Here is a 20,609-nt window from a genome sequence, read left to right on the forward strand (position 1 = left end):
ATAACGCGCGTGCCCGTCCAATACTGGTAATAAACAGTATACATACCTGAACAGTTAACCTTAACAGATTCTAAAGGAGTTACATTATAATTGTGGTTAAACAAATAGTTTACACTAGACGTACAATTCACATGAAATCCATAAGATATTTATATATAAAAAATAAAGATAAAGATATAGTTTTTCATTGTGCCTAATCGCAATAAAAGTTTATCGATCATTGACTTCAATATACTATTACAAAAACATTGTCATTATCATATTATGATATTCCTCAACGCTAACATAAATATGGTTATGTAATACACGTTATATATTAGCCGTCCTATTTTGTTAGAAGCATACAATCCTTAAGCTTTTTTTATAACTCGTTTAGAGCCTTCGTTATACTTCCATTTTTTCACGCCGTCTCTTCCTATCTCCATTTTCAACATTAGTTCTTCCAAAAAGCGGCTAAATTTATAATTTTTAATTTTGCTCAGTTTCATTAAAAAATATGGAAAATTTAACGTTTTACACGACCTTTGTAATATTTTCATTGCGTTAAACTAATACACGTTTAGTTTAGTTAAATCCATATTGTGTTGGAATGTTTACCATATATGTTGAAACTATTTATATTATGTGTCATCACTTGATTGAATAAATTAATACGTTTTTAGTTATTAAGTTATTATCCACCTAATTTTATAATATGTTATTGTTATTATTATTATAATTACAAAAAAAAAAATGAGATAAATTATAGCTAATAACTTTCCTCCCGAAAAAATGATATTAAAAATAATTATAATTTATTAAAAAATTCAAATGTATACAGTTTTTAATTTGCACATATCATTATATTGATAAATGACGTTTACTGTTTAGTGTTTTTCTTCACATGGCTATTTGGGGTCGGCGTAATGGCATTTAGTAACTTATTGGTTAACAGGTGTCCTATTGTGACACTGTAAAATTTAAATTATTTTTGTCCTAGTTTAACGGGACCAAGCACAGCCCACTATACATTATTTTAAAGTTTTCTTTGATAAATCATAGAATTTTACAACATACAATTAAGCAACACTAAGGAAATAATTAACTCCTTATTAAACATTTCTTCTTACGAAGCTAGAACAACGTACTTACTATTTGCTTTTAAAAATTTACTGAAATCTAAACGCTTAGTAGCGTATACAAATATTTAGGGATGGGATTATTGAAAATTATCCAGCTCAAGGGTAGTATTAGCTATTATGGAGTAATGACTAAGAGTAACGCTAGCTGAGAGGTAATTTATGGTTTTAAGGTTTGCTCTCGAGGGTATTTAACTTAAATATAATGTTTATTTTAGTAGTAATAAAATTATAAACTAAACTGTATAGAATGGTCATTTGGAAAATTATGAAATTTAATTTGAAAGAATGATCATTATTTTAATTTTAATAGATTTTCTTAAAAGAAAAACAATTTAATTTTAAATTAAATTATATTAGTAGATTTAAAAGTTCCGGTACCGAAAATTGCAAAGTCGCAAACTATGAATGATTTTTAGTTTCGATTATGTTAACTTATTTTAAGCTTTTTTTTTTTAATACCTATGGTATAATTAATAATAACGTACATTTGTTTACATGAAAAGTGATGACAACTTGAGTAATCGGATTTTGACACATTTTTTATTTTTCGAAAGATTAGGCTCCTACAGGTAGTAAAGGACTTCAATTTTTGATAATAATACCAAAATAAACATAATAAAAATTAAAAAATGGCCAAACTCTTATTTAATTTGAATTTAAAATATCGAAGTAATCGGACTGCAGAACATCTTCATTTAAACAAACAAAGATTAACAAATTCTGGTATGGCACCGGGCGTCTTAAAAGTAGGCAGTAGCATAATAATAACGCTTTAACATCCCAATTTTAAACTATTATCTTCCCGCCCCATTTCTCAAGTTTGCTTTAATTTTTTTTTCCAAACTAGTGAGGTAGGTAAAATAAGTTTGACACGGGTTCGGTTTTAAAATAACTCGTGTAAACAACAAGGAAAACAAATAATTTTTCAACAAGTTGTTTCATTATTTGTCGGTATCTTTGTAATTCAATCGCCAATCATTGGTGATTTTTGAAACATTTTTTTCCCATTAATCCGAAATTCAAAGGTCATTTCGCAAATGGGCCCTTCCCGCGGCGAAAGACTCGTTCGATTGGTTGGGTCCAAACCATAACGGCGGTGGATAGCCACGGACAGTCATTGAATTCGTACGTTTTAATCAATGGTGTGTAGTGATAAATAATAAATTAAGCCTCGTGCTCGACCGGCGAGTGCGGCGGCACACGCATAGATGGCGCCGGGATCGCGCCGAGGAAGAAAACAACTCTTCTGCTTTCCGCAGCACCCGCCGGCCGGTAGTGGAACGGTAGGGGGCGGGTGCCGACGGCAGGGGGTGATGGGGGGGGGAGACACGCTCACAACCGGCGACGCCGCTTCGTACACGCCTCGGCACCAGCAACAGGTCGTCGTTCTCTGGCGCGCGCGTCCGTCCGTTCTCTCTCGCACCCGTCGCCATCAGACCCGACCGGCAAACGCTTCAGTCCCCACGTTACGTCCGTTCGCGCACCACCCGGCAGCCGCTGTCAACGACAATATTGGATCGTTTTGCAAGTTCCTTATAGTACACGCGTCAATGTACCAGCCAGCCATGTGAATGAGGATTTGACGGTATTATTTGGAGATTTTTTTTTTAACATAGTGCGCGCCGCGTTTGCCGGCAAAACGAACGTTCTGTACGCAACTTATCCGTACACATAAGTAGTGGCGATAGTACATTTTTGTTTGTTTTTTTTTTTATAATCGTTGAAATCGCGAGTTTCGTACATTTATTTATAATACAGTTACTCGTTCGGCTTGTCGTTTCGAAGTAGTTTTTTTTTTAACCCGAAGGAATTGCGTTTTGGACCGTCCGAAAATGTCCATGCACGATATGGACAGCCTGGGGATATACATGGAGTTCCCGTCCAAGCTCGACCCGTTCATCAACGACGACATGAAATACTTGTGGGATTCCGATTTGGATCAGGTACGGTTAACTACTATAATATTATATTGTACTGGGTGTAGATATAGCGTACCTAACAAAACGCATATAACGGTATACGAGCATAAGTTTAATGTACGTTTACGCCCTGCTGTCCATACGCGTCGGTCGTCATCGGGTTTTTCCGAATTTTCCGACACGGCGCGGTCGCGACACATCAGAGAACCCGTCACAAAACAATAATAACAACGGTAACAATGACAGTCATCCGGGCGATTCGCAAATCGCATTCCACACACACATACATTGTCACGCTTGAATTGACTATTAGGTCCGGTGGGAAGAGAGGAAATTCTGCGAAAAGCGTACCCTCTTTGGCTTTACTATGGTGGGGACTTCGGGCGGCCAGGAGCCGGTCATCAGGTCAAACGGCTTTCCGGTTTCCCACGAAACGGATGGTTTGTTTTCTGCCAACTCTATTTTTCCAGTTGTTTGCCTCGCATTTTATTACGGCTATGCGAATGCACCGTTTCTCTCTTTCATCCTTCTCCCAAGGTCCGACGTGGAACCATTCATCAAATCTCTGGCGATAATCCATACGGAAATGATGATTATCTTACTTTTCAATGCTGGCCAACACGATGGACAGTGTAGGTCTGTTTACTATTATTGGCCATACCGTGGGAACGATACACCGGCCTGGGAATGCTAACGTTTTTAACGTCCGGCATTTGGACGATAGCAATTTAATATAATGACAAATGGCGTACTAAATGATTAAGATAAGTACCTTCGCGTTTTCGGCGACGGTGGTCGGCTGTGGCCTTGTGACCTTGTGCATTTTTTTTTTTTGCCAATCAAGATTACCACCGCCGGCGTCCGGTATATAACGGTACAATTAAAGTATTTTAACAAATTCTCTGCCGTCCCCCGCCGCCGACAACCTCGGTGGAGACTGTACGGTTTCAGCAGTGCACTTGTACCGTGCAGCGTGTACTTTCTTTGCCTGCATTACAGTAAAGCGATACGAAAAAAAAAAATGATTAGAAAATCCCGCACAATCGTCCGTTTCGACGACCTTTGAAACGACCAACGCGTGATAGCGCGCTTAACACAACAGCCGATGTTATTATTATTTGTTATTAATCGAGCGTGCGTTTTTTATTGATTTATTTTTTCGGCCAATTGGCAAATAAATAAATTAAAATTAAATTACCGATCGAGTGGATTTTTGCAGCAATAATAATTAATAATCAACCAATCCGTACGTCCGTCGACCGTGTGCACGCTAATCACACACAAACGCATATTATAATAACGTGCATTGCGCTAATTAACTCTCTTATTTTTTTTTTTTATCAAATCGACACGGATACGGGCATTCCCGAGGCGGCTAATACGATATCTTATTTCGGTCAGACCACGCGTGGGGCCATCGCCACCCGCCGCCCATTATGGACGCCCGCGATTATGGATAAACCGTTTTTATTACACAATAATGATAATGTTGTATGGGTAATTGATAAAAAGAATTCAAACACAAGCCAATGGGGGCTGAGCCCTTATCGTTTTCACGCCGTTTGCGTCCCGATGAGGGCTACCGCGTTAGTCGTGCCTCCGCCGATATACGTCATGAACCACTTTCTATCCGGGTACGTTTTTTTTAATTTTTTTTTATTGCACAATAATAATTATTTTACGATACGGTATTTTCGAAACGGTCATATTCATCAATTACAAGATTATAAATTATTTATTATGTAGAATCGTCTACCCTACTACGGGCTTGCGAGGGGCCGTGACGGTCTAGATAAATCAGAATGGACACTGATAACAAATAACACGGGCAACATATGGCGCCGTCAAAATCTGTCGGCCATCCTGTTGGAGGAAAAATCACTGTATTATCATGTATGTATATATATATATATATATATATATGTAAAAAAATTAAGGTTTGTATATACATATGTATAAAAACAGTGATAATACAATATTATTCCTCTAAAACCGTGGCGGTTGATTCCGTGATAACACAGTGTCCGGGGCCTTTGAAGGTCTTAGCCGATATTTTCGAGGGTCTCCGGCGATTGAAAAACAATGAATATATCATTTGAAGAATTTTGCGATAACGATATTATATTATTATTACACGTACATACCTACATATTGTAGCACATAATGTCGACGGCGACGACTAGCGGTGTGATGACGAAAGACTCGGCCGGGCCCTCGAAATCGGGTCGAATAATCGATTTGACATAAAGTGGAATATTTCTCAGAAATTTTTTCCTCCTACTACGCCCCTCCGCTCCGTCCTCCTGCCGTTCCTAGTCGATATTATCTCTACGAGCAAAAACACATACACATGTCATACACACACACACACACACACACACACACACACTTATATACACACACCGACGCGATTAATGGTTTCGACGTATTACTCATTCCGCAGAAACAAGCGTATATTTTCCAAACAACAAAACCAGTAAAACCGCTGAAATGTTTTGTAGACTTACAAGCCATACCATAATGTTGTTTTTATATTGTATATTTTTTTCAGTAATCCAGAAATCGAATGCATAACATTATCATGTCAACAATAGACGCCTCCGCAGCCGCTATATAATTCGGGTCATACAATATGGTTTTATTTTTTATTTTTATTACGAATGCGCATTGGAAAAATCTCGCGTAGTTTTCAATTTTGCATATATTTTTCAAACCCTTCCCCTCCCCCGCCGTCCGGTCGTCGTTCGGTAATCGCACTTTCCCTTTTTATTTTTTTCGGTCTTCTAGTAGGTTCACATTTTGCCAACGACGATGACTAGCCGAAATTATCAAATTACCTCCGATTTCCGGTAAGCGGATTCCCGGCACGGTAATTCTTCGCAAGAACAATAACAATTATTATTGTTGTTGTAAATGATGATTTTGCGCGTTTACCGTTTTGTTTTGATAACGAGGCCGGACATTAAGACGTTTGCCGTGCGCAGCAATAACGTTATTATTATTCGCATCAAATTCACTTTCTGAATAATAAAAATAAAAAAAAACCCATCAAACAAACAATTCGGTCGAGGCGACCTAATCTATTAAAAAAAAAAAAAATACATGCACCGCCTTTTTTCGTTTCGAATTTCGCGTTTGGTGCGAGTTAATTAGTGTAAAATTTAATGAAAATAAAATCAATAAACTGTAAAATAAAAATTAATCCAGTCTGTGATTAATACCTTTTTATTTACACACTTGAAAGTTTTAAAACAGTTTTTTTGCAATAGGGACATTATATTGTTTAACGGTATAGAGCTGTTACTCGTCGTCACTATAAAGTTTGAAAATATGAAATATCTTTGATCCTATTAAACTTGAAGGGGACTCGTTGAATTTTGAGGGTCGCGCAGACTTTCAGTTGTCATTCACTGATATTGTGTAGCGTTTACATTGTACACATTATTGTTATTATTATTATTATTATTATTATTATCATCGTTGTACATGTGTTTAACCGTACAACGATAAAATATCCATATTTTCCCGTTTTTATTATTATCTCGGTATGCGGAGCCCTCGTCCGAGATAAGCGACCGGCTCGAACACTGTCTCGATTAAAATTTCATTGATGATAACCGTTCATTCAAACAATGTATGTGTACCATGTGTTTACCCGTAACCGTGATTTAATATTTTCGTTGAATCGTGATTGTTCTTAATTATTTATTATTATTTTTGTTTTGTACAGAAATCATTCGAATCGGTGGCAGCAATCTTTACTCTGTATTCAAATGCCTACAGCCCTATTGATGTACACAGTACAAAAAACAAAATACAAATATTAAATTTTACATATTATTGTAAATTATAATGGCAGATCGTTTTCTCGCGAATTTTGTTAGTTTTTAACGCGTATCGTGTGCGCTTGCCAATAGATCGAGATGCGTTTTAATTATAACATTGTGAAAATTTATATATTACATAGTATATAGTTCATAACACGCTTGTTCGCTTTGAAAACGCGAAAGACGCACAATATAATATACGGTGGTTATTATTTCAACCTTTGTATCGCGAGCTTCTGGTTTTTATAGTTTGCACTGGATATTACACTGTGGAAACTGCTTGATTTCGATAAATAAATTAATCATTTTGTTCACCGAAAAATAACAATATAATATTGTGGAGATTTAGAAGAAAAAAATACACACACAATACCTATTGAAAAACAATTACATTACAACATTGAAAAACACACAATATCTGTGTGTAACGTACGGGCCAAGCTGGTTTTGTCAACGAATTGTTTTGCCGAGGATTAACAAATAAAAAATTGTCGTTTGTCCGACTCATACTTAGTTTTTTCTTTAGTTTTTTTTTTTTTTACCCCAAAACCGGTTACGTGCGTTATACAATATTATGTATATAATTTACGAAACAAATCTCTCCGATAATTCGGATCCGACGGGATTTTCTTAAAGAAAAAGTAAAATACGTTATTCCAGTTTCGGTGATTATTTTTCAAATGGTTATTATTATTTTTTTTATTTATCCTTTCGTTGTTATCTTTAGTCGCATTTCCATCTAAATTGTATAGGGGCTTAAACGGGTTGTCTATTCGATTAAATAAATAATAATATACTAAAATAAATCAGAATCTCGAACAGCCGTTAGTATAAAACACTATACACGACTCGAGACAAATACATTCTAGTCTGTCGCCTGGACGCGCGCGCATGTGTGTGTGTGTGGTGTATAAATCGTCACACGCACAATATATGTATTAAAAGGAAATGTAACATAGACAGAAACAATTATTGTAATTAGCCGCGGCGACCTTTTTCTTTAATTAGGCCTATCCCACGTGCCGGGCGAAGGAAGGCGAGCGAGCGCATGCACGTGGTAGGCGATTCTCACGACGATTAAAAAAATGCACACACACACACACACACACAAATCGCAAGTCCCGTATAGTTTTGTGTTTTCGTATCATCAATAAAATGAAAAAAAAAAAAAAACATAATATCGATTATCGCTGTCCGTATGAATATTACAATATCTGTGTACACCGTATATCCGCCATCCGCCGGCGATAAGCGAACACAGTGTTTGTGCGTTGTGGTGTTTTGTATAGGCGTTTTTGGTGAAATGCCGGGTGTAATGCACTGTATACAATATACTTTAAACATTATTGCTCTTCTCTGATAACGGTTATCGGTTACGGGGTGAATATTCATTAACAAGATCCGGCGGACGTTGAATCGGCGGGCACGCGGGAAGGGAGGCGGGTACCGCTGGAAAGCAAAACCGGCGCGCGCACGCCCAAGACGTTAATGGATTTCCAGTCTCTCGCTGCGAATACCCGTACGGCCGTCTTACACTTATCACATCTAAAAACATACTTTTAATATTATGAAGTCGTTTAAAATGTGCGTATGGGTTTTATATATGTGTACATTGATATAATGTTGTTGGCGAGTCGGACGGCTACCGGCACAGCCACAGTCGTCCGTCCATCCGCCGGTCCGTAAGGTCGATGACTCTTAAAAACCCGTGAAGCGTACAACATTTTTCCCCCTGGGCCTCACCGCCCGAACTTCTCACGTGTCGCCGCGGCCGAGATTATGAGATGAGAAAACATATCTATATAATAATATGTGTACATAAACATATATATATATATACATATACACGATTGTATACTACGATATTCCGGTTTTGGAATATTTCGGTTTTCGGCGGCCGGGGCATCGGACCCGGAAACCGGTCAGGGATCGGTTGTCTTGGTTTATTTTTCTCTATACGTTTCTCTGGAGGTCGCATAGGGACCGAGACCAGTGTTTTCCAAGGGTGTCTATAAACGTTGTCTCGCGACAAAGTGTAAAAAGCGTATACCGTATTGTTTATTTGTCCACCGAATAATTATCACTGCCCGACCAGCCCGGTACCGATGGTTTTTCTCTCAGAAAATCCCCCAGCGCTGTGACGTCATACCGGTCATTGACGCTGCCCGTGAAGTCGCATTTCCAAGGTCTAGTGTGTGTGTGTGTGTGTATGTGCGCGCTAGGAGCGCGGTTGGCCGTATATTATTATTATTATTATTATTATTATAGATACATCTCTCACTCGAAGGTCGACTGCATATTATATAGACACTCCTAGTATGTGCCGCGTGTAACGGAATTATTGTCATCACGTATATTTGTATGTACACACGAAGACGTCCGCGTTTAAAAAGTGCACTAAACGTGGCTCCCAGACGGATCCCGCGAGGTGTCTAGTAGAGGAATCGATTGATATTCTCCGGTCGGACCGAAACGGAGAAACGTGTCGGTCGAATACAGTAGGCGCTACTAAAATAGCGGGCTGGGCTGGAAGGGAGACCAGAAAGAGAGCAATGGTCCGATGGAATAGATCTACCCGGTCACTACTATGTGTAACAAGGTGTGCTCGGGACTTGATTATTTATTGATATAATGTATTATGTTAATACACCATTAAAATTAAAATACCGTTTTGATAGAACAAAATATGTATTATTATTCGATAACGGTGCCTTTTCAAAACGACTATTGAATGTAAATAAATAAAAAGGGTTATAATATAATTATCGGTTGTTCATGTAGTTTCCGTGAAACGGTTTATTTTCTATGAGTGTGTCCGTTCGAACTCCGACGCGTTTGTATTCGTTACTTAAACTGCGGGATAAATCGGTGTGAGAAAAAAATAATAATATATTCGTACACGACGCATTTAATCTGTGCGGTGGCACACCCTATACACATAAATAATATAATATATACCTACTACGTCGTCGTTGTTCGCACGGTGTCAGCGTACGCCTCGTTATTCGGATAGGTGCGAATTTCATAGACAGACAAGTAGTAGTACTTAGTAGAAGAAGAAGAAGAAGTAGAATAGGAGAAGAACGGACGGGCAACATATTGAGAGACGACGGCCGCGTTGGTGAATATAATAATAATAACAAATCTAGACACGTCCGACGAACTTCGTAGGATGGGCACTACCATCACAGCCGCCGCCGCCACGATCGCTCATCAAACCGCCTTCCATTATGTTACATAGGCCCGATGATACACGGGTTATTAGTATTATACAAGGCGCGTTTTTATTATACATAATAACAATATCGAAGTTTACTGACGGCCGCGTTAATCTGTTCGAGTAGTAATAACGAAAAATAATAATACAAAAAATATACCAAGAGTAGTGGAATCGAAAAAAATAAATATATAGTAGCCGCTTATAAATAAGTTTACAACGATTTATTTTATTTTTACAATAGACTCGAATATTGTCACGTGCTAGTAGGTATACAATACAACTATATTATTGACTTTGAATGCCTACGAAAAATCACAACGTTTAAATTATGTGAAAAATAATAGTGGGACGCCATACACGAATTAATTTGTTTAAAGCTTTCAGGGATTTTTGTGTCGTTTGTATTATAAACGTCGTATTGTTTATTTTTATTCTCTGAAATTCGGATTGATTGCAGACATGACACGACGTTAAATTTAAGTAAGCATTTTTCTGCAAAAGTTCAAAATAATTGAAACGTCACTACCTACGAGTTAAAAAAAATATATATTTGTAAAATGTATGTGTATGCGTCAAAATGACCGAACGGGACCTGTTAAGTGATATACTATTGAGTTTTCTGTTTAGTATTTGATAAAATTATCGTTTATTTATTTTATTATATTATTTTTACGGATGTATTCGGTGGTTATATAGGTTGAATGATTTTTATACATTTAACACACGTTTTGACTTCAACTGTTTTACAATTAGAGACGCCCTCGAGACGCTAATAGTCTTAATTACGTAAAAAATTCACAACTTTATTTACAACTAGTCAACAAACTAACATGTTACGCACTTTATTGCTATAACTATATCGATAGCATAGGGCACAGGTGTTAATTAACATATACCCATATAAAGCCTTCGCCGCAGTGTACAAAAATTTGGTGTTATATTTTTTTCACGGTACGGCATTATACATTTTTGAACAACGTTCTTGTAAAATTATAAAAAATTCTGTATAAAATTATTGTTGCTCGACACCTGTGTAAAATATCATCACTCGTCGATCTGTTGTTATCCGATCTTCTGTGTAGAGAAAATGCCGAAGCCGTGTTGTTGTTTGTTTCGAATTTCACGACTTGTTGCTCTTTTTGGACCCATGACGTTTTTAACTTTTCATCATCACTATCTACATCTGTATAAACGGCAATACACGGGTTGTGTACGTACACGGCGCCTCCGCTCTCCAGTATAAATGTACTGTGTCGGTTGTCTAAAAGGGGTTTCCCGCCTCCGCCGGCCAACATTACGGGGGTGGCGCACTGACGCCAACAAAAATAAAAGTGCATTGTGTCGTCCCCGTTAACAATATATATATATATGGATATTGAGGAAACCCACGCCCGGTCCTATATGCAATGACGTCATGACGAGCAGGGATCCCGTCGGGCGACGGAGGCTGCCCACGGTTTTTGTGTGTGTGTGTGTTATAGCAGAATTTCGGTTAGTGTATTTCGCGAGGGAGGAAAATCAATTTGTCAGCGAGAAGTATAGCGTTTACGCTCCGCAGGCGGCCGGCGACGACAGGGCCGGCGACGGTATATATATACCTATGGATTAATTGATATATATGGGTTACGCGATGATAAAGTTTTACCTACGTCACGAGACGCTCGGCAACCAAATCGCGAGATTATAATATTATTTCGCGTAGGACTTAACGGAAAGGTTTAAATGGCTATTATCGAAACGCAAATTGATGGGGGGGGGGGGGCTAGTCGGTCGACAATCAGCCGTGTGTGTGCGTGTGTGCCGTCGGACCTTTAGACTTTGTCGGCGTGCGTATTACATGGAAACGCGCCTGACCGGGAAATGGATTTTTACCAGTAGGTATATCGTTTGCAACGATACGAGTAAACAAAAATACGTTTTGCTAATGTTGGCACGATTCGCGAAAACCGGTTTGGCGTTATCCCGGACCCATGACACAGCGTAGGTATATAGAGGCCACCGTCGGGGATGTCGAGGAAAATATCCTCCTGCTCGTGTCCGGCTACATCCCGGCGTCGTTTTACTGTATAATACATAATAACGATAATCTGACGTTGCGTTGGTCAGGTGCCGGGCCGCAAAACTATATATTAAAATATTATATTGTTTCCTGTTCCGACAAAATATGTTGTACAAATCCACTCCGGTCGTATAGGCAATAGCGTCACTGGTAATTTTCAATGATGCTTTTCTAAGAACGCCTATACAGGCTGTGCTCGAGTGGAGACGGTCATGATAATAAATATACGATGATAATAATGTGAGCTACTACAAGGTACTTGAACAATTACACATACACGGTATACCCGGAATAATAACACATGGATATTTAATTTTGTTTTTCTTTTTAAATCTCACACAGGGCACGTGACGCGCACTTATTGCAATTAACGTACACAAATGAGTAATAACCGTGTGTAGGTATAACGTAACAATTGTGTAATATCATTATGAATATTATTTGTTATTAAGTATTATTATTATTACAATTTAATATGTCTCGGTTGTATTTGCGCGTTGATTCGGTTTGCTCGCCGAAGAAAGTCGCCGGAAACCGCGTCGGTGCCTCTGAAGTTTTTTCTCGACTCGCGTTAATTGACTGTGACATTTGAATTTGTGTGTGTGTGTTTTTTTTCTTCCAATATACCAATATCTATTGTATATGCACTAGTATTATACAAGGGGGTTTGCAAACTGGCGTTACGTCATTCTTGTAAAAATCTTTATGTATATATGTAATAACATCAACGACCAGTTACACAAATAGTGCATGAAAATAAAACAATCGCAATATGGGTCAGCGGTGCGCCAACACCGATATCGCTTTGTAGAATAATGTCATAGTTGTATTTTTTTTTCGTTTTCGCTGTTTTATACGTAAAATACGAATGCCGATAATTTATCCATACACAAGGCACTCGCGGACCGCACTGGCGAATACGAATAGAGTAGGGGGGTAGGTATATATCGATTTTTAAACTGCAACCGAGTAACGTCGCCTGTGTAATCGGTGTATCAGAAAATCAATCGCCGTGTCCAAATCTGATTCGGCAATCGATGACGAATGCACGTTAGGGTTTTGGTCCGTCCGGTCTTTAACCTACACACGTCGCGACTACTACTCATTGCCGTTGTGTTGAACACAAGTGATCGCTTTGTCGTAGGCATAAACATTCGTGGGCTTTATATTATTATACATTCGGCGTGTACGACTATAGGGTGTCCTGATTTGCATACGCTCTACGTATCCCGGTAACTATACACATTTGTATGGCATACGCAGATACGCGCGATACCGGTAAACTCATGCGTATCTGGAATTTTGTTTTGCATACATTTGCATATTTTTTTTATTTTTTTACATTAAAATAATTACAATAATACATTTCTCTCATTATTATTTATTAGTTATCACAAACGTTGAGTTAATCGTTCGAAAAAACAGGAGAAGGGTCAGATTCATATTTTTTTTTTTACCTTAAAGTACAGGCGAGTAAAAAATCTTTTCATCGGATAACATTTTGCTTAAAAACATCTCAAGCAGGTTCAGGTCCTTAGATAAATTTTAATTTGTGCTAAGTAAATAGTATTATTAACCCGTTTTAGTTTTAATTATTTGAGAACGCCGGTAGATCATTAGAGAGTTTAAAGGAAAAACAAAAAAATAAGCACGGAAAGAGAGCGTCGACATACACTTTGACAGGTATACAGCTAGTATTAATTTAATCAAATTTAAAGCTATTATATAATTATATATTAAAAATAATAAGTTTTGTTTGCTCATCAAGATGAGTTTTTAGAACTTAAGCCTAATAGTAAAACGTAACATAGGTATCTGTTTTAAAATGAAATTTATTACTCGCCTAATTATACTTAAAAAATATATTTTATTAGTACTAAAAATAATGAACGTCGAAGAAATCTGCTTGATACGCATTAGAACATTAACACACTTTAATTAGCATAGAGCGAGTTAATTATAAAGAACAAAAAATTAACATGCTTGACTCATTAAAACCTCTAAGTTTTGATTTTTTGATAGCCGCTGAGTTGATTTATTTACTATTTTCAGGAATTAGTATCAATGTAGTTATATTTATTCATAATTAAATCAATGAGTAACAAGTAACAACCATTTAGGATTTTTTTTTAAATAGGTATATTGTATTAATGTACTTTTTAGCTTTCGACATTAATATGATGTGTATGAAAAGGCAAATTTATGTATTCGGCGCCCCTGGGCTTTTGAAAATAACAAGTGTCTCCTATTAATAGAGGGGCACAAGTCTTGGATATTAATACAAATGTTAAACATCTTTAAGTCCTATAGTCTGTTGACCTCTAGGCAATAGGCTATAGCTCAGTTATAGGCTTATCGAAAATTCGGCTGAGTGTGTAAATATGTTTTATATCGAACAACAATATAACCAATAATTATTATTTTTAAGTACAATAGCATGTGTTTTTTTTTTGTTTCGTCTAGCACTTCATCCCGGTGAATCAACAAGAAGCACAACCTTTTTTATTGTATAACCTGTTGTTTTTTTTTTAATTTTTTAATTTCCTTTCTTATTTTAATGGAATGTCCCGCGCAAATTAGATACAACGGCAAGTGCATACACGGACAAAAAGTATACAGCTCTAGGTAGTACCCGTTACAACCCTATAATTTTTCGATGTATCCGCCAGCAAGGCAAATAATAAATTACTATCAATGTCCCGGGGGTCGGTAGTGAGAACAACCTTTATAATTTGGCCGTCTAACATTATCAGCGTTTACCGAGTATAGTCGCTGCACCAGAACAACATAGTGCACTGCGCTGTATGCAGTTTTTATGTGACCATGCAATAATAATTCTCGCATGCCGGATCCGCGCGCACACGTTACATTTAAAAGTATTGATGATCGTGTGTCGTTATGATCGTTTCAAAGTGCATCAAAATGTATGGCTGTAGTATTATTTTCTATAAACGTTCTAATTTACAATGCCAGCAAAATTACCTCATTAGCTATTTAGATTTTGTTTAATGGCCGTTTTAAGTGGAAGTTCGTTTAAGTACAACACATCGACAATAGTTCGATAAGCCACGTGCACAAACATTTTTATTTTATTTAATTTTTTAATTATTAATACTTTTTACGATCGCGCTTGCACGTTTTTGAGCTCATGAAAAAAACACTTGCTCTAATTTTTTCATATAATCGACGGCGCACACCTGTTGACTAATATGAGTGTTTGCTCCGGTAAAGGTGTTGGGCTGCCATTTGCATTGTACAGTACTGTGCCTGCCTGCTATCCGTGTCGTATTTTAGCGGGAAATCAATATTAAAAAAAAATTCACACATACCATTCGCATAAACAATATTATTCGCCGACATTATATTCAAAGATCCGCGTGCGTTGTCTTCAACAAACGAACGAAAAATTACATCACATAATACCAGTAGTCTTTAGATGACTGACAGCCAAATAGGCCACATTGATTGTTATATATATTATATATATATATATATGTGATAGCATCAGCAAGTACATTACAATGTACTTGAACTGCGAAATCCTTAGCGTCGTTGATGTTTTAACTTCTAACAACCTATAAGATTATGGTTAAAGTGTATTCAGTCGATTGCGCAGATTGAGAATTATGTAAAATTATTGTGTCTATAAAATCGAAGCAGTCGATTTGTGCGAGCTAAGTTTTTCACATGTCGTGTCCTTGTACTTTATATCTATGTACAGCTCGCTGCAAAAATCAAATATGAAAGTGTAATATAAAAAAATCCAAGTCAGCGCGTTAAACGAGCACACACGCGTTGTTAATTTTTGTTTGTTTCTTAAATTCGTAATAGTCGACTGCAAATGGTTGGAAAGGTGGCGTGAGTGAATGGGTTCAGGTACCGGACTTTCTTTTGATATAGGATATACGACAAATGAACCAGTTTTGGACAGGGTAAAAATATATTGAACTAAAACAATTCTCGCGAGCTGATAATAGTTATTTGCTATCCAAGTTATACCGGAATTAGTAACAACTATATATAATCTAAACCAACCTATTAACTTTACTTACTGTAGTAAAATATTAACACTAATAATAAAATTGTTGTGCGTCAGTATAAATATACAATCGTTAAAAGTGTAACGTTTAGAATTGTTGTTACATAGTCACTGAATTGTGTGTGCAGGTTATAGTAATTTGAGTATTTCAGTAGCAAAACATGATATTTTTTTTGGAGATTTTAGAGTATAGTGTTTGTCTACCCGGTTTGATATTCGCTATCGACAGAATTTATAAACGAAAAATTAAAGAAACTAGTTTGCCGGATTTGAGACAGTCACTCCATTTGTTGCTAATAAAAAAAAAATTAAACCGATTTTTATCACTTATTAAACACATTTACGGCTGTCTGCTTTTTTAACCGCTGACTGCCGTGTAGTAAATTATTAACGTTATTATCACAGTTTGCAGTCTTCTAACCCGTTTGTGATTTTTTCTTGTTATAGTTTTTAAAAATGTCAAAATTACCATCACTTGTTCATTTAACCAGTTATACTTGAAGTATACAAATAACGTTAATTCGTTAACACCAATTGTATTCGAATTTTGATCGTCTGTTTAGTTTTTGGATTAAATTGATAGTAGTTAGTTAAAAATGGTGATTAGTTTCAATGGGTTATTGTAATCGAATTTTGTTTTATTATAGGCGTATTGGCTACATTTAGGAAGTATTAGCCATTTAAATACAATTTTGTTAAAATATTCATTTTTGAGTAATATTTCGTTAAAACATTTTATATTATTATCTGCTTGTACAATGTACACCACGTTTCAAGTTCGAGCAGACATCTTTAAAACGCCGAGTCTTTCTATATTATATATATATATAGATAATATTAAGATTATACACGATTCTTTAATCGATTAATGTATAGAATTCGCAACACTTGTCGTGCAGTTTTGAAGCAAAAAAAAAAACATTATTTGGCAGTGGGTGGAGAGATATTTTATTATATCGTTAACGCACAATAATTTAGTATATATATATTTATACAGTATATAGCTCATGGCGCGTATAAATATCGTGTCTGGGACTCACTTGCGACGGCGGCCGCTAAATATTAATACGACAAATGAATAAGAGCAGAATAACCGATTCCCACGAAATCCAACGGTGGCCCATACACTTTAATCGTGACCGAGCCTGTCTGGGACGGCTACGCTCAGCCACGCTGTAACGGCATGTGAGAAAGGGTGTCTTTTATTATATGATAATATTGTACCCGCGAGAAAAAAGCTTGCCAATCCCGCGAACCGCTCATACGTACACCACTCGCTTGCCGCGGTGAAAGGCGTATATATACGGCCAAAGTGAAAGGTATATATACATGTTTATTATATTATGTACATGGAGTAGATATTGGCGGCGGCGGTGGCGTGCACCGGTGAAAGACCAATCTGCAGTAGAGTGAGACAGACAGGCGCATTGCACGCGGATTAAACCGGCACAAAACACTTGTATGTATAAAAATGTGAAAGGATCTCTGCAGTGTCGGCAGCGGTCGTCGTCGTCGTCGTGAAGGGTGAATGTGTCTATCTGTTATATGTATACAAAGTATAATAATATATGTACTCGGAATATACCACAAGCGAGTAGGCGGTGGTCGTTGCCGCCGTACCGCCGCCAATCTGCTTCCGGGTGGCTTTAACCTTGACCCGACCTGCGAATATTGTACTGAGATTCCGTTATATATAAATATAAAAAAAAAACGAAACTTTAACTCAACAACCTTCAGCTCGTGCCAACGCAACTTCCAAATGACAGTGTGTTTTTTTAAGTTCAATTCGTACGTTTAAAAGCCACGTCCACAACTATGTCCAAACGCTTCAAAGAGGTTTTGGGGATAGAAAGTCTTTTCGAGTTGTTTGCGCCAAATGCACATGACTATCTACATAATATAGCAATATTGACAAAGTGGAAACATAAATTAGACATTCCTTAACATTTTGACAATCGAAGATTTTTTTGTTTAGAAAAAATACATAGCTAGTTGTTTGAACTAAACACTTCTAGTAGACCCTAGATTTGATCCCAAATGATAATATTAATAGTTATTTCTCACCTTTTATGTCAAATATCTATGCCTTATCTCCTTCTCTGGATATTAACAACAAGAACTTTGGTACGCTACTGGATTACTGATTTTGTGTACAATTATGATTTATTCATTTTTAATTCTCTTCTTTTTATAATCTTATTCTTTTTTGCTATGGTTTAATAGAGGTCATTCAGGCCCTTTGCCACAACCACCGCTCTGTCAGTTTGTCTCTATTTTCTGCGATTTCTTCACCGTTCATCACTTCTAATATATGTAAATTCTTGACTCGCGTTTATCCATCTTTGCCTTGGTCTAACTAGTGGCTCTTTTCCACGAGGACCCATTTGTTGATGACTTAAACCAATTGGCCTTGTGCCCGTCATACATGTCCTGCCCAACTTTTACGTTTAATTGTTATCGTCACGCCGACCCTCAGAGCATATCGCCTAATTTCTGTTTTTTTTTTATGATAAAATATTAAACTAGTTTTAACGTCAAATAGCCTAGTTTTTTTATAAAGTTAAGAAGTACACGACATTTGCTAATTAAATACTGCGTTGATTTAAAACAATTGTATTTTATGCACACCGATTCGTTACTCGTACCACTACAGGCGTTTAGTAGTATATACCTATAGTATTAGTAATTATTGTGTATGCATTTATTGGATTTTTTTCTTCTATTCGTACGATCACATTAGTTAACGAGTCGACTGGGTAGGTTTATCTATCTCGCGGTAGCCTGAACGGTGCCAAAAACGTTTTTTGAACTCCCGGCGTATGGAAGACGACACGTGTTCGGAACAGGTTTTGTATATTATTGTATACTTATACTTATTGTCAGGTATTTCAAAATTAACCATTATTTTACCGTGTTCGGCGGACATTCCTCCTGCGGTCTTCGTCGACGATTACAAGAACACCGTGTATATACCAGCTATATTATACAAAAACGATAATCAAACGTCCTGTCGGGGCGGATGTGATATATTATTATTATTGTACATGTTTTTTAATCCGGACGTCTTGGACACGACGGTTTTGCCGGCTGCAAGGCATAGGTTTGAATAAATACTTGACCGAAATGATCGAGTTTTGCCGTAAGGAAATGTCACCGATTGTACACTCCGAGCCGTCGCCTGGACGGGTTTTCTCTATACAAAATAAAGCGCTACAAGAAAACCCGTCCCATCAAATTTATTCCTATTATTATTATTATTTATTATAATAATTTAATCTGCACTCGAATCTGCCGCTTTGCACACGGCCGCGGGTACCGTTACGCGCTCACGTAGAGGTTATTATTGTTGTTGTTGCACTTAAGGTCGACGCTGAACGTTTTTTAAGTGCGCCAACTCTGAGAGCCAATTTTCGAGCGGGCGCGGCGTCGGTCGTTCATACTCCATTCACTATGTCTGCGGTTCAGTCACCCTAATTAAATGGACATTTCATTGAAATGGTTTGACACCTTCCCGAGGCGAGCGAATTAAATAATTAACTGTACACGACCACTGAAAAATGCTAATGCCCGATAACATTAAATAAAAATTGATAAATTTAACGGTTCCCAGCCTAATGTTCTGAAGGAGGGTTAAGCCCCCCCCCCAAAAAAAAATACATACCCCAGCTGTTTAACGGGATCTCCGAACCTTTAGGACCTTCAATTCGCGCCGTTGTTCACGGATTACTAATGTTTTTTAAAAATATTTAGCGTTCATAAATGGTGACATAAACGAATCCATGAATACATGGATTCGTTTATGTCACCAAGTTTGGCCACGGTACTGCGGAATTGAAGTGTTACTGTTTTTTTAAAATTTTTTTTTTTTTGGGGAGGGGGAATGGAAATTTCTCCCTCGAGCTACTCCAGCGTGTTGTGTAATAAACGCATAATGGATATTATCATATAATAATAATATTATAATATGCGATTGTCGTTTTTTTTTTCGTTTTTCTAGGAAAACGACAATTCGTACTCAATGACGTGTAAAAACGGGTCACAGATGAGGAGCTCCGCGTACCGTGTCTAAAAACCGTGTACACTGTTGTCCCCCATGGTATCTATAATATACATTTATTGATGTATATATATATTATTATATCTTAACTTCGCCCGACCGGTGCTGTAAAAGAATAACGCAACCAAGCCGTCCCTCTTCGACCGCCGCCGCCAACCCTTTCTCCTCAATCTTGTATGTACTGTAGTTAGCCCGGCCGGGTCTTTCAAAACGTTCTTAAAGTATATGTGCGTTGATACGGCTCGCGCGTTTTTGTTTACAATCCTATCGCCTCGGTATGCATTTTTTTTTTTTAGTATTGCCAAAAAACAAAATTATACCGCGCACGCATATTGTCATTTAACAATACACAGGTATACAGTATATC

At 37.2% G+C, this 20,609-nt stretch overlaps 1 protein-coding gene across 3 annotated transcripts in view; it reads left to right on the forward strand.

Moving 5' to 3' along the window:
* Positions 1–2,494: 2,494 nt before the first annotated feature.
* Positions 2,495–20,609, forward strand: part of LOC126841891 (cyclic AMP response element-binding protein A-like) — a 42,666-nt gene continuing 24,551 nt past the window's right edge. For all 3 annotated transcript variants that reach the window (XM_050578656.1, XM_050578655.1, XM_050578654.1), the window contains exon 1: positions 2,495–3,064. In XM_050578656.1, coding sequence (XP_050434613.1) covers positions 2,954–3,064 — 111 coding nt within the window. In that variant the 5' untranslated portion in view covers positions 2,495–2,953. The remainder of the gene's footprint in view (positions 3,065–20,609) is intronic.

Source organism: Adelges cooleyi, unplaced genomic scaffold (assembly GCF_023614345.1).
Source record: "Adelges cooleyi isolate 19-005CV unplaced genomic scaffold, UGA_ACOO_1.1 ACOO_flye_CR_arks_rails_tigmint_CR_PRNA_41, whole genome shotgun sequence".
NCBI classification, from domain to species: domain Eukaryota; kingdom Metazoa; phylum Arthropoda; class Insecta; order Hemiptera; family Adelgidae; genus Adelges; species Adelges cooleyi.